Source organism: Lolium rigidum, chromosome 7 (genome assembly GCF_022539505.1).
Source record: "Lolium rigidum isolate FL_2022 chromosome 7, APGP_CSIRO_Lrig_0.1, whole genome shotgun sequence".
NCBI lineage: Eukaryota > Viridiplantae > Streptophyta > Magnoliopsida > Poales > Poaceae > Lolium > Lolium rigidum.
The window spans coordinates 351,446,207-351,459,810 of record NC_061514.1 but is presented as its reverse complement, the minus strand read 5'-3'; the positions used below and the strand labels follow the sequence as shown (position 1 = coordinate 351,459,810).

The 13,604-nt window shown below is 52.3% G+C and overlaps 1 protein-coding gene and 1 pseudogene across 1 annotated transcript; both read right to left on the bottom strand.

Moving 5' to 3' along the window:
• Positions 1–8,677: 8,677 nt before the first annotated feature.
• Positions 8,678–10,108, bottom strand: LOC124673620 (annotated as a pseudogene).
• A 785-nt stretch (positions 10,109–10,893) lies between these two features.
• Positions 10,894–12,519, bottom strand: LOC124673619 (putative serpin-Z5). The gene is made up of 2 exons (XM_047209667.1): positions 12,040–12,519; positions 10,894–11,908 (listed from the first exon to the last, which is right to left on the bottom strand). The coding sequence occupies exons 1-2, from the start codon at positions 12,517–12,519 to the stop codon at positions 11,081–11,083; spliced, it is 1,308 nt and encodes a 435-aa protein (XP_047065623.1). The 3' UTR covers positions 10,894–11,080.
• Between the last annotated feature and the right edge of the window lie 1,085 nt (positions 12,520–13,604).

Below are 13,604 nucleotides of genomic sequence, written 5' to 3'. Positions count from 1 at the left end.
GGAGAGTGAGGTTGAGCTTTTCACACAACTCGGTGCTTGCAAGGTTATGGCAACTTCCACCGTCTATGATGACCTTGATCGACTTGCCACCAATTCCGGCACGGGTTTGGAAGATGTTGCACCGTTGTTCTTCCATATCATGAGGTTGCGTAGTTAGCACCCTTGTGACCACAAGTGAGGGACTTGGGTCATGCTCACATAAGAGAGGATCTTCTCCACTTTCTTGCTCATAAGCTTCTTCACTTTCCACGGCGGCTTGCACAAGGGCTTCATATTCATCCTCATCAAGCGTCTCGATATCACCATTCTCCATAGTGATCATGACCTTGGTGTTCTTGCACTAAAACGATTTGTGACCTTGGGTGCCACACTTGAAGCAAGTGACACTAGAGGGTCCCGTGGATGCCTTAGAGGAGGCGGTGGAGGAGACCGTTTGCTTCATGCGACTTTGGATAGTCGGTTTCTTGGATGTTGTAGAGGACACGTCGGCCTTGGCACTTGTAGCATGAGGAGTTGATGTAGTAGGAGGAGTCGATGTAGCGAGCTTGGAGGAGAAATAGGTCTTGGCCTTGGAGTACTTGATGTCCTCAATCACTTGGCGCTCGGCCTTCGACGCTTGATGGACCAACTCGACCATGTTGGAGTATGGTTGGAACTCGACGATCCTCTTGATGGGGTAATTGAGGCCATTGAAGAAACGAGCAATGGTTTGGTCCTCGGACTCTTGGATGTTGGCTCGCATCATAGTGAGCTCCATCTCCTTGAAGAACTCCTCAACGGTCTTGGTGCCTTGCTTCAACTTTTGGAGCTTGTTGAAGAGGTCGGTCATGTAGTGCGTGGGGACAAAGCGAGCATGCATCTCTTTCTTCATTTCTTCCCAAGTGGAAATTGGAGGTTCACCCTTCTCTTCTCGAAGAGTGAGGACTTGCTCCCACCAAGTATTGGCGTAGTCCTCGAACTCGAGAGACGCCATAGCCACCTTCTTGGCACCGGAGTAGTTGTGGATGCGGAATATCTTGTCAACCTTGAGTGCCCATGAGAGGTAGGCCTTGGCATCTTCTTCTCCCTTGAACTTTGGCATGGTGAACTTGAGTCTTCCAAACATGTTCTCTTCATCCTCCAAGTTTCTTCGACGAGGAGGGGCACCTTCATCTCTTGCGGCTTGAGGAGGAATAGGAGGTCTTCTACGGCCAACCATAGCATTGGGTTGGCGTTGGAGGTGCACACTTGCTTCACTTGGTTCACGGTTAGGATGTGGTTGAAGATCTTGACGAGGTGGTTGACGACGCCCAAAGATTGCCCTCTCATCTTGCTCATGTTGTGGGTCTCCTCTTCCACGTTGGTCATGGCGAGGATGATTGCGGAGATCACGCCTCGGTTGGTCTTGATGTCCATGGCCTTGAGCATCACCATGTGGCTCCATGTTGTGGAAGACGTTGTCATGTGGGTGGCCGTCACGCCCATGGTGGGCATGGCCATCCGGTTGAAGACGAACTTGTGGAGGACGTTCTTGTGGACGAGCATGGCGATGGATTTCTCCCCGCATAGAGTTGGAGCGAGAGTCTTCATGACGAGCATGTGAGCGATGAGGTCGATGATGGTCTTCATGCCTTGAGGAGGAGCTTGAGGACGAACGGTGACCATGAGAGTAGTAATCTTGTGACGAGCTTGATGATGATGAAGTAGAGCGGTGTCGGTGATGACGACCCAAGTTGGTGATGGCGCGCTCGAGGCTATCCATGCGCCGCTCCATGTTCGCATCATTGGCCGCCATTTGGCCATTCAAGTTGTCCGTAGCTTCGCGAAGGAGAGCCAAGTCTTGGTTCACAATGGAGAAGTTGTGTGCCACTTCATCGTATTGCTCATCTATGCGTGTCTCGAAGAGTGTGAGTTGCTCCTTGAACTCTTGTCGTTGCGTCCATAGGTTGTGTTGAGTAGCCAACCTCTCGGTGTTGCGGAGGACTTCTCCATCCCTTGCATCATCTCCGCTCCTATCCATGATGTAAAGACAAGAACTATGTTGTGTATGTTAGTGGAAGGAGACTACCTCGCACTCTTACCAAGGTAAGATAGTATTGAGGCAATCCACCAAGCCGAAAGCAAGATCAAGTGTATCGGGAACACACGCAAAACCACACGCAAAAGCTAGCAAATATGGTGTTAGGCGAGTGTTGTGGAAAGCCAAAAGACAAATCCAAGATCGAGTATGTTGTTAAAAGTGGGTAAGGTCCAAAAATCCAAATGTCAATGTGAAGATCACTATAAACACGGAAAAGTTGTGGAACACACACACGAGATAAGCGGGGTTAGTGCAACCAAAAGTGAGCGGAAAAGTGTATGTACGGATGCTCGGTGTCACACTAACACAAGGAGAGGCAAAGCTTTGGTTGCAAAAGAAGAGACAACTAGATTCACACGCGACATCTCTTCTCGTATCTCTCTTTGCTTAAAAGCTTTTTCTCTTTTGTATATGGTGGCACTTGCACTCGTTTGTATCTTTGGTGGCACTTGGACACTTTTGCATGTATGGTCGTATGGATGTATGGATGTATGGTGCTACTCGCACTCTTTTTGTGTTTTTGGGGCTTTTTCACGCACTATGTTAGCGTTAGCCTCGCTTTTGCTATCTTGCCACACGAGTGTTTGCTTGGATGCCTTACTCAACGCGACACACACACCTCACAATGTGGGGCCACGTGCAATGTCTCGCAACACTAGACAAGCAATGCTCAATGGGATAGATCGCAAAAGGAAGAGGGGTTACAAGGTGGAAGCTGCAAGTTATACCTGCGATGGTGGTGGTGGTGGTGGTGGTGGAGATCGCCGGACGTCGAGGTCGAAGGAGGGCGCGAAGATGCGCCCGGTCTGGGGCCCGGTTGGACCGGATCCTGGACCGGCGTGTCCGGTTGCCGCCCGGTCGACCGGGTTCTGGGCTGGCTTGTCCGGTCGTGGGCCCGGTTGACCGGGTCCGAAACCGGGTTTCGCGAGCTGGAACTTTCTCTCTCCTGTTCTTCCCCAAACCAAAACCAAATCGACCAAATCGAAGGGAAACGATGGAATTGGAGGCTCAAAGTTGGGGAAATAGTAGATCAAGCACAACAACACCAAATCCACGGACCAAAACCACTCAAAACGCAACCAAATCACGAGATCGGTCAAGAGGCAATTTGGGGCTATTTTTGGGGATTGTTTGGAAAATTTTCTAGGAACGAAATCGGGTGGGTGGAGGGTCAAATCCGCGGTAACCAAGAGCTGCTGATACCATATGATGAGGTCTAAGACCCCGTGTGTGGCCCGATCTCGCGGATTGACTTCGAAACCAAGGGAGAGATGGGAGAATGCGAGGAACACGAAGAACACGACGGGCACGAGGAACTCCGAGACTCACACACGCACACCAACCCGATACACCCGATGCTTACCTCCAGTGGCTCGATGGACCACGCCAATAGAATCTCCGAGGAAGAGGCACGTGGCAGAATTCCCGGAGAGAGATTGGGGTTGGAGATGAAGAGCTTGGTGAAGAGAGAGAGTAACTAGTACTAGAATCTCCTTCAACAAGATCAAAGTCAACAACCAAGGTGCCTTGATTACAGAGGGATGATACCCAAGGGAGACTAAGCTCAAAGGTAGGTTTGAGTTCAAAACAAGTCTAAAGAGCTAAGGAGGGGTCCAGCTACTTATATAGTCACACATGGCCAGCAAGGGCGAACAGTGCACGCGAAGGGATAAGTTAAGGCGGTTTGGTGGGACATTCCCGTCGGATCCGGTTTGGGGTCCGGTCGACCGGGCTCCGGGACCGGGCTGTCCGGTCATGTGTCCCGGTCCGACCGGGCTCGCGACCGGGCTGTCCGGTCGTGGGTCCGGTCGACCGGGCGCAAACCGAAAATCTGCGAGGTTTCCGGTCCCCGGGTCCGGTCGTCGCCCGGTACGAGGGGAGCTGGCCCGGTTTGCGCCGGTTGACCGGGCCTCGTGACCGGGCGTCCGGTTGTGGGTCCGGTCCGACCGGGTCCTGGACCGGCCAGCGTCCGTCTCTTCCTTGGAGCGCTTCGAGCGACGTCGGCTTCGGCTTCACGATCATCTCCATGTCCAGCTGCTTCTCTCCCTCCCTTGACCTTGGCGCCTCCTCCTCTCCGGGGTCTTGATGCGCCTTGTACCTAATGACACATAGCACGCCGGCCTGAGGTAGCAATCCATCCAAAGGGGTACCAAGATCAAGGGTGGTGAGGAGCGAGTTCACCTCATCATGTAGAGCCTTGACTCGGGCTCGTGTCATCGGTCCACTTGGGGGACTAGTTGGTCTTGATGTAGTGTCGTCGGTGAGCGGGGCTACATCAAAGAGGTTTGCCAAGATGTAAGAGGCTTGCAGGGAAAATGTGGAGCGATGATTTGGTGTGCTCCAAACTCGGTGGGCAATTGTCCGTCACCCGACAAGAACATGGTCGCTGAAGACCATGCATGAGGTGATGACATTTTGTGTGATCATGCATAACATGATCGTTGAGAACGAGCGTCTTGATGGGCTCAATGAGCACCAATGGGATTTCCAATGTGAGTGGTTGCGTCAATCCCTGGGGCATTATCCTAGGAGGAGTATATGCATATGAATGTAGAAGTCACTCACGAGATCGTGTCCAAACACCTACATACAGATCTTATTGGGCTTTGGATGGCCATGAAGATAATGCCTAGAAGAATACCATCTTATTTTCATGTAGAATTTTAAAAATTTGGATGTAATAAGTGAGACTACTTTGAACCTGTTTATTTAATTGTTTTAAAACATCTCAATTCATGCAGACGCACAAATGCGTCGGGCCGCTGGAGGCACCCCGGGCGCAAATGGACGCGCGGACAAAAACAGTCATTTTCGCGTCCGCCAGATGACGTAAACGAACACGCGTGAACAATTTGGGCGTCCGAAATGCGTCACCCTTCACACCGGTGAAAATTTCGGCCCAAATTCCTAGCCGTGTCGCCCCAACACATCACAAAACAGAAAACATTTTTTGAAAGTTCGATTTTTCGCTAGATAACAATCATCACGAGTTTGGAAAACATTACCCCGGTTGCAACGATAGTTTGGCGATGAAATTACATGAATGATGAAAGATGCTTCGCTCTGTCAGCGCCGCGCTAGGCATTCCGTCCTCCGGGCTCGTCGTGGCCGAAGGTGTCGGTGTCCCATGCATTTCCTCCTCCGGGCTCACCGTGGCCGAAGGCGTCGGCGTGCCGGAGCTTGACGACGCGGTGGGATGCGCACAGCTCGGTGTCGCCGTGGGCTCGGCAATCACCGCGGGATCATGGCTGGGCTCCGGCGCTAGGATGTTGCTGCGCGCGGCCATTTACCACACCTTCGCAGCTCGTCGTCTTCCCCCTAGGAGAAACTGCATATATGTGTTCCTCTTCATCCCTGCGGTGGTGGCCTTGAGCAGCTCGATCTTCACGTCCTGCTTCTGGAAATGCAGCTTCCACCTCTCATTGGCCTTCGCCTGCCTCTGCTTGGTGTGAGCCCTGGCGTCGGTGATGCACGCGTCGATCAAAGCTGTAGCCGCTCGGCCGGAGTTCCCATGGATTTCTCCGATCTGCTCTTGGAGCACATGCCATTTGTTGCACGCATGTTGGACAATGGCCCGGTGGGTCACCATGGCCTTCTCGCCACGATCCATGTAGATGCCGATGAAGTAGGGGTCGCAAAGCTTACGCTTGTTGAACACCGCCTTCACCCTCGCCCAGTAGTTCTCGGAGTTTTGGTTCGCGCCGGTGATCGGGTTGATGTTCATGACCTTCCATGCGTCGGCAAGGCACTCGTCTTTCTTGTCCGTCCACTTGTATCGAGGCTCAGCTGGAGCGGCAAATTTCGGCTTCCTCTTCCTCTTTCCATTGCCCTTCGTCGGTGCCACTTCCTCTTCTTCCTTTTTGGCTTCAACCTCCTCTTCCGAGTCGGCCTCCAGTTCTTGTGAATCCAGGCCAGACTCAGAGATTCGGGCGTGTTCCTGGGTGAAGAAGATAGGGCCGGGGGTGGGGAACGTCGACGTGCTGCCGAACGCGGTCATCTGATGCATTAGCGTCTCTCCCTCCATTCCACGAGCAAGCTGCACGCGTCGAAAGGGGATGCTCACGACGCATCTCCGACGAAGTGCCGAAGGCCAGAGACCCGGGGGAGGGTCCACGGGGTGCAGGGCGGCGATGCGGGAAGACGATGTTGGGGTCGAATCCGCCGTCGTGGCACTCGGGCAAGATGGAGTACCTCGGCCTTGGCGTGGCCTGGCCGTAGTTGTCTTGGAAGAATGCTGGAGATGACGGCGAGTAGCTCGACGAAGACGCGCTGACGGTTTGGCTAGCCCACCCGGTGAAGATGTGCGGCATGGCCCCCTAACCCTAAACCCTAACCATGCTCAATAGCCTCTCCTCCTCGTCCTGCGTAGCCTTCCTAGCATTGGCCTTCTGCACCCTCACCCTCTGGTCAGACATGACCGCGTCCATGCACTTCAGTTTGGCCGCCCAGACGACATTGGTCGTGCCTTCCAACTTCTCCTTCGGCGCCATGGTCTTCCGCTGCTTCGGCGGCTTCTCCGCGTCACCCGCGGAAGCAGACCTTGGGCCGGTCATTTTTTCGGTGACATCGGGGGCAGATTTGGGTGGTGCTCGCGGGAGGAGGCGAGAAACGGTGGGAGTTGGCCAGGTAGGGAGGTTATGGAGGGACACCAAACAAAAATGGAGGGAAACCAGCTCTCCATCACCGACAAGGCTGGCCCACACGCTTTTTCCCCTATCGCTGGTGTCCCCGGGCGCACCCCGGGGTGTTGGGTTCGGCGTGGGATCGTCGGGCGAATAACATGCCCAATCTGGCAAAAATTGGTACACAGGGGCGAGTGGTAGAAAAACTTCCGCCCGCGTGAAAAAGACCCCCTAGGGGGTGGTGGATATGCTCTCAAGCTAGGCATACACGCGAGGAGGGCAAGCACATGCATCTCCAAGCTTCCGTTCGGTCAGTGTGGTCGAAAAATAGGTTTACATCCCAGCCAAGCGGCTCAACGAATAATGACCGGCATGTCCGCGGGGACGCAAACGCGGCCCAATGCACGCGACCGCCTCGTTGGCATTCAAGCCCGTCTGGCAGCGACCACGTGTGTTTCGTCTTCCGCGTGCGTAATCGCTCCGACGATGGTTTGGTTCATCGAGTCGCGTCAATGGCGCGGTCCCACCTCGACGTGTGTCATGTTGGCGCGAGCGGCGCTTGGGCTTCCCGCCAGTTCAAGGCGGCACCCAACATTCAATAGAGGCCAGCCTGCCTGCACCTCGCCTACATCCAACCGCCACCGACATCGCCATGGGAAAGGGCAGGCTGTTCCACAAGACGGAGGAAGACGCCAAGGTCGGGTCCTCTCGCGCCACGAAGAAGAAAACCCCACGCAACTACCGGTACGTGCGGTGGAACTCGCCCAACGGTTGTTTGAGGAGAACCGGCTGGCTGATGGCAACAATTTCTGTGTACCAATTTATTGGAACTCCAAATGCAGAGTGTTTTAGCAAGCGTAACTTCCCCACAAGGGTGACTCTAGGGTTTATATTGAACTCTCGAGGAATTGGCTTAGAAGCTGAATTTTTCCTCCCCTCTTCAAGCAACCTACAAAATAAAGTTCTTAATAGGAAATACAAGTAAGAAATAAAGTTTCGTATTAATTTGCCCAACTCCATCGTGTGGTTATCAAGCAGAAGGTTTCGTATTATTATTAGGAAATACAAGTAAGAAATAAAGTAAAGTAAAGTAAACAACTTAAGTAAACTAAACAAAAACAAGAAAAGGCTAAGGGTATTTAGGTTTTGTGTGTGTATGTAGAGATAGTATTTTTGGTATTTTCATATTAGATAACAGTAGAAAATATAAAGCAAGGTAAATGTATTGGAAAGGTGTTTCTAGTGATTTAAAATGGATCGGGGGTTCATGGGTTCACTTGTACCATCCAAAAAAAAGGTTCACTTGTCTAGTCGTTTTTTAAGTTGTAGTGAACACTAACAATTCATCAATGGCATAATATTGGTGGAAATTCAATATATGTTTGATATGCATTCATATGGGCATTACGTCCTAACATAGAGGTGATGCAACACATTCCTCTTATACTCCCCAAGAAAGAGAAAAATCCAAGTAATCTTAAAATAAGAATCAACGGAGTTTAGCCTTCAGCAATATGACATAATGTTTGAATATAAAATATGATACCTTGAACAAACAAGATTCATTTCTGAGCAAATTGCTCGGATGTCGTCAGGGGCTTGAAGCTGCTGATAGGAAGGAATATTGTTTACGTATCGTCTCGATTTGACATGATGAGAGAGCTATCAGTACATGGAAGGTATTCATACATGAAATGAGATGAAAGAATTGAACAAGCATTTCCAGGACTTGAAGATACTCCTTGTAATAAATATGGTGGCACATATTTATGCAAGAGAGGCTCTAAACTCGAGTTTTCATGGAAATCCTGGGTTTCTGGTTGCTATGCAATCACATTGTAATAATCCTAACATAGCTTCAAAAAATAATAAAGGCTTCGATTACTGTCAGAAAAGGTGATACTCCCTCTGGTTTAAAATAATTGCCTAATAGAGATTTGTAGTATATGGAAACGAAAATTGCAAGTGCAGCAAAAACATAAAAGTGGCCCTAGTCTTTAGAACGCGTGCATACGCGCTTCGTGGTGGATCTGCTGTCACTCATTTGGTGTTGAGGGGTCAAGGACGTGCCCTGCGAACAGGATTGCACCCGACAACTCCTCTCTCACAAAGAAGGCAAAGGGATGATCAGCGACGAAGTCCACAAGTACTGGCCGTCGGCAGCCAGCTGAACCGAACATAAAGCAAGCAGTAACAGCGGCCGCCTCGGTGCCTTCCTCATTCACCTCGATGACAGCCTTCTGGATCACTTTCCCCAACGCAAGGCTCCTGTGGAGGCCATCGTCCGCCACCATGTCGGAGAAGTCTGCCTTTCCCAGCTTAAAAGCCTCGTTGATTCCCAGGCCCTGGAGAACGCCGTTCAACCTAGTGTTGAAGTCTAGCTTGAATTTGGGTAGACGAAAGTCACCGACCTCGACGTTGCCCCTGGGCAGGTGGTTGCCTAGAAAGTCAGGGTCGCTGGCAATCCTGTCTGTCAGCCGCGACAGACCGTCGCGGGCGTCTGACCGGGCAATGGCCGGTCTTGCTCGTAGGGGAGCTGGAGGACCTTGAACCCGTCGTGGCAGGCGATGCGCTGGCTGCGTGAGTGTCGCATGAAGGGCACGTCGACGGTGCTGCCGTCCAGGCGGTGAAACTTGTCATCCTTGGTATCCTTCTTGTCGAAATGACGGTGCCACTTGCCCCTGAAGTAGATGGCGTTAGCGAGCACGAGGTCGACTGCCTCGGTCAGTTCCTTAGGATCAATGATCCCGGTGATAAGCCTGTTCGTGGATTCCTCCACCCATTCGTTGATCTGCTTCGCTGCTTCCTTGGGCTGCAACATCACAGATATATTATTTATATATGTATATAATGTATGCGGAAATTTAATCGGCATCTATCTGTATGTGTGTATAATGTGTAGGTTGATCGCGGGGCGCGTACGGGAAACGAAAGATGGGTACGTACTGACCTTTCGGTGGAAGTCTAGGGCGCACGTCTGCGCCCTGTAGTACTTGACGACGGCGTCTATGTAGGCGGGCTTGAGAGGCCTAGTCTCGTCATGCCACACGCCACACGCGAAGTTGAGCTGCGGCCCGCCCGTCTGCGACCGGTCGGCCAGGGCCTGCTCCGCCAGCGCACTGACGGACCCGGCGAGGTCGTCGCGCGACGGCGCGCCGAGGACGCTGAGCATCTCCGAGAGAGTGCGGCCACGGCCGCCGGCGGCGACCAGCGATAGCGCGGCGTAGACGGAGACGGGTGAGAAGACGAGGTTGCTGTTTTTCCTGGCAGCGTCGTCCGCGAGGCGCTTGTTGAGCGCTACAGCGAACGCCTGTAAGCCAGACCGGCAGCTCGCTGACCGGGCTGGCAGATCAGCCGCAGCTGCCGTCGAGATCCATTGGCATAGTTTCGGAAGGCGGCGGACGGCTAGCGTCTTCAGGGCTTCCATATGCGTACGTGAGTTTGGCGATTTCTGCTGCTCAGGTCCTAAGTATTTGTAGTTAACCTAATTGGTCCATATATACATGATCGCCGAATGAGGCCTTGGCTACAGGCCGGCCCACCATGCCAGTTTATTCCCCTGTGTTATAGCCCAAAATCTTGTTCCTGAATCTACTCAGTTGAGAAGGTAAGTAAAGCTAAATGGATTATTCACACTTAATTACTGATATTATGTTCTTCTATATGTTCTCTTGAACTGTCAGTACCATCATGTCTGAAACTCATTCCAGCAAGTCATGACATAGAGTCCAGAATGTGCGACGGTTGACACTTCAATCCAGCGGATTCAGATGCTAGACGGCTGCCTGCAGACTGAACCCAAGCTCTCGGTCCTTCCCGCGAGCGACGCGAGGGCTCCCGACGTATAGTGGGGCACAATGTAATTATACTCCTAGTGAGTCTTATCGTACTTTTGGTGAGTCAGCAACCGTCTTATGCTCGAATGAAATTCTCTACACACTTAAGTACACGGTAAAAAAATCGTTCATGTGTTGCCTACAAACACACAAAACACGAGGAGTAGAGACTTGCTCTTTTACTAGAGTTTGGTCGAATCTTTGCCCTTTTGTAGTACTATCTCGTCCGTGAAAGTGAGACATCTTTGTTGTTTTTGCTCGGAAAGGAGTCGTGCTTTCGAGCACGACATCCATCGTGAGTTGAATGGAAATTTTGCGTGACAAAAGTGTCAAACAAGCTGAGTCGTGAATTTTAGAGATGTGCCCTAAAAGAAGCAAAGCAAAGTGACGGTTGTCAAATGTATACTCAATAAGTAGTTGTGTATGTAATCCTATATATGGATACGAAACAAGTATGCATAACAATTCTAGCAAAAACATTAAAGTGACCCTAGTCTGGAGATATATGTTCTCAATAAAATATCGTAGATGCTGCTTGATCCTAGTAGTATGCAAATAAGCATTCATGCTTGGTCGTCGATCTTATGTCGCTTCATCAAGGAGGTCGAGGGGTCAAGGACGTGCCCTGCGAACATGATTGCACCGGACAACTTCTCCATCACAAAGAAGGCAAATGGATGATCAGCGACGAAGTCTACAAGCACGGGTTTTTGTATAGAACGCCCACGCATCCGCAAAGAGGTAGCAGCGGTTGCCTCAGTGCCTTCCTCGTTCACCTCGATGATAGCCCTGTGCGATATTTCCTCGAGCGGCAGGCTGACACCGCGGCCGTCATCTTCCACCATGTCAGAGAAGTCGGCCTTCTTGAGGTGGAAAGCCTCGTTGATTCCTAGGTCCCGGAGAACGCCGTTCAAGCCAGCGGAGAAGTCGAGCTTGAACTTGGGTAGACGGAACTCGCCGACACTGACGGTCTCCGTGGGTAGGTGCTTGCTTACAAAGTCGGGGTCGCAGGTGATCCTGTCGGTCAGCTGCGCCAGGCCGTCGCGGGCGTCGGGGAGGAAGACGCACATGGAGTAGATCCCCCGTGGCTGGGGCCAGCCTTCCTGGTAATGGAGCTGGAGCACCTTGAACCCGTCATGGCAGGCGATGCGCTGCCTGCGCGAATCTCGCATGAAGGGCACGTCGACGGTGCTGCCGTCGAGGCGGTGGAACTTGTCGTCCTTGGTCTTCTTCTTGTCGAAAGGCTCTTGCCACTTGCCCTTGAAGTAGATGGCGTTGGCAACCACGAGGTCGGTCAGATCGGACAGTCTACTCGCATCGATGATTTTGTCGATGAGATTGTTTGTGGATGCTGCCGCCCATGCGTTGATTTGAGCCGCTGCTTCCTCCGGCTGCAGCACCACATACACACACACATTAATTTCACATCGATCTCTACTTCTTTTCTACATATGTACGTATATATACAGATCAATCGCGTACGGCAAGAACAGATCGATACTGATAAGTACTAACTGATGACCTTGTCGTGGAAGTCTACGGCGCCGGTCTGTGCCTTGTACGACTCGACGGCGGCGTTGATGTAGGCGGGCTTGAGAGTCCTCGTCCTGTCATGCCACACATCGCAGGAGAAGTTGATGCGCGGCCCGCCCATCCGTGACTGGTCGGCCAGGGACTGCTCCGTCAGCACGCGGACTGACCGAGCGAGGTCGTCCCGCGAAGGCGCGCCGAGGACGCCGAGCAGCTCCGAGAGGGTGCGCTCTCGGGCGCCGGCCGCCACTAGCGATAGCGCCGCGTAGACGGACGCCGGCGAGAAGATGAGGTTGGCGTTTCTCCTGGCAGCGTCGTCCGCGAGGCGCTTGTTGAGCGCTAGAGCGAACGCCTGCTGGCCGGAGCGGCAGCTCGGTGACCGGGCAGGAAGATCGGCCGCGGCGGCTTCCGTCGAGATCGATCGGCATAGTTTCGGAAGGCGGCGGACGGCGAGCGCCTTCAGGGCTTCCATCTTGCGTATACTATACGTGAGTTTAGCTATATCTCCACATGCTTAGGTCAGGTCCTCCAAGTATTTATAATTAACCTCAAAATAATTGGGCCATAGGCACCACCATATGCGGCCGGGGCTCCAGGCCCACCTGGCCATTTTATTCGGAGATACAATGTTTTGTACCGAGTCTCATACAATGATCTTGAATACTCCCAAAAAGAAAAGAAGTCCAATGGTCTTGATCCTACTCCCCAAAAAGAAAACCATACGACGCCAGTGGCCACGGTCTGTGAAGCTGGCCATTACCTCAAAGAAGAAAATGCTTAAAAAGGCATGAAAGACACCCTAGGCTGGCTAGAAGGATAAGGTGACCACGACCAAAGAAGGCCACGCTTTGGTCGGAATCGGAGTAGGATTTACCATGACCCACATCCACGCCATCAGTTCTAGAGAGGAATATCATGGAGACAAACCTGCAACACACTTAGCCAAAACGAGATCCGCCACTCTAAGGGAGTAACAACGAGACGATACCCCGTCCTTACACCTGGGCATTCCTCAGGCCGGGCCGGGCCGGGTTTCGAGCCACGCCTAAAAAAGCCTGACCTAAAATTCCCAGGCCTAAGCCCGGACGGGTCTGACCTTCGGGCTTACAAATTAGGCCTGAACCCGGCCCGAACTAGGCTTACATAACGTTTCTTGCAGACCCGAGCCTGGCTCGGCCCGATGTTCGGGCTCCAAAATTAGGCCTGAACCCGGCCCGACGTGCAAGCCTGACTCGGTCTGGTCCGGGATTTTCGGGACGGGTCGGGCTGGGCTGCCCATGCCCAGTTGTACCTGTCCTCCTCAACGTTGCTGGTTAGACTGCCTATGACGAGGTGGATGAGGAGTCGAGGAAACCTTATTCTTGGAGTGACTCCATCCATAACGTTGTTGTTGGCTGACCAAACCCTAACTTCAGGGACCTAGATCATAGGTCTGACGTTTTCGACGCTTCCACCGCCTCTCTGCACCGGAGCGTCATTGGACGAAGGAGCAAAGAGTTGCAAGGGACGACATGTAAGGTTTAGGAGGAGACCTGGAACTCTGCCTTCCATTTTTTA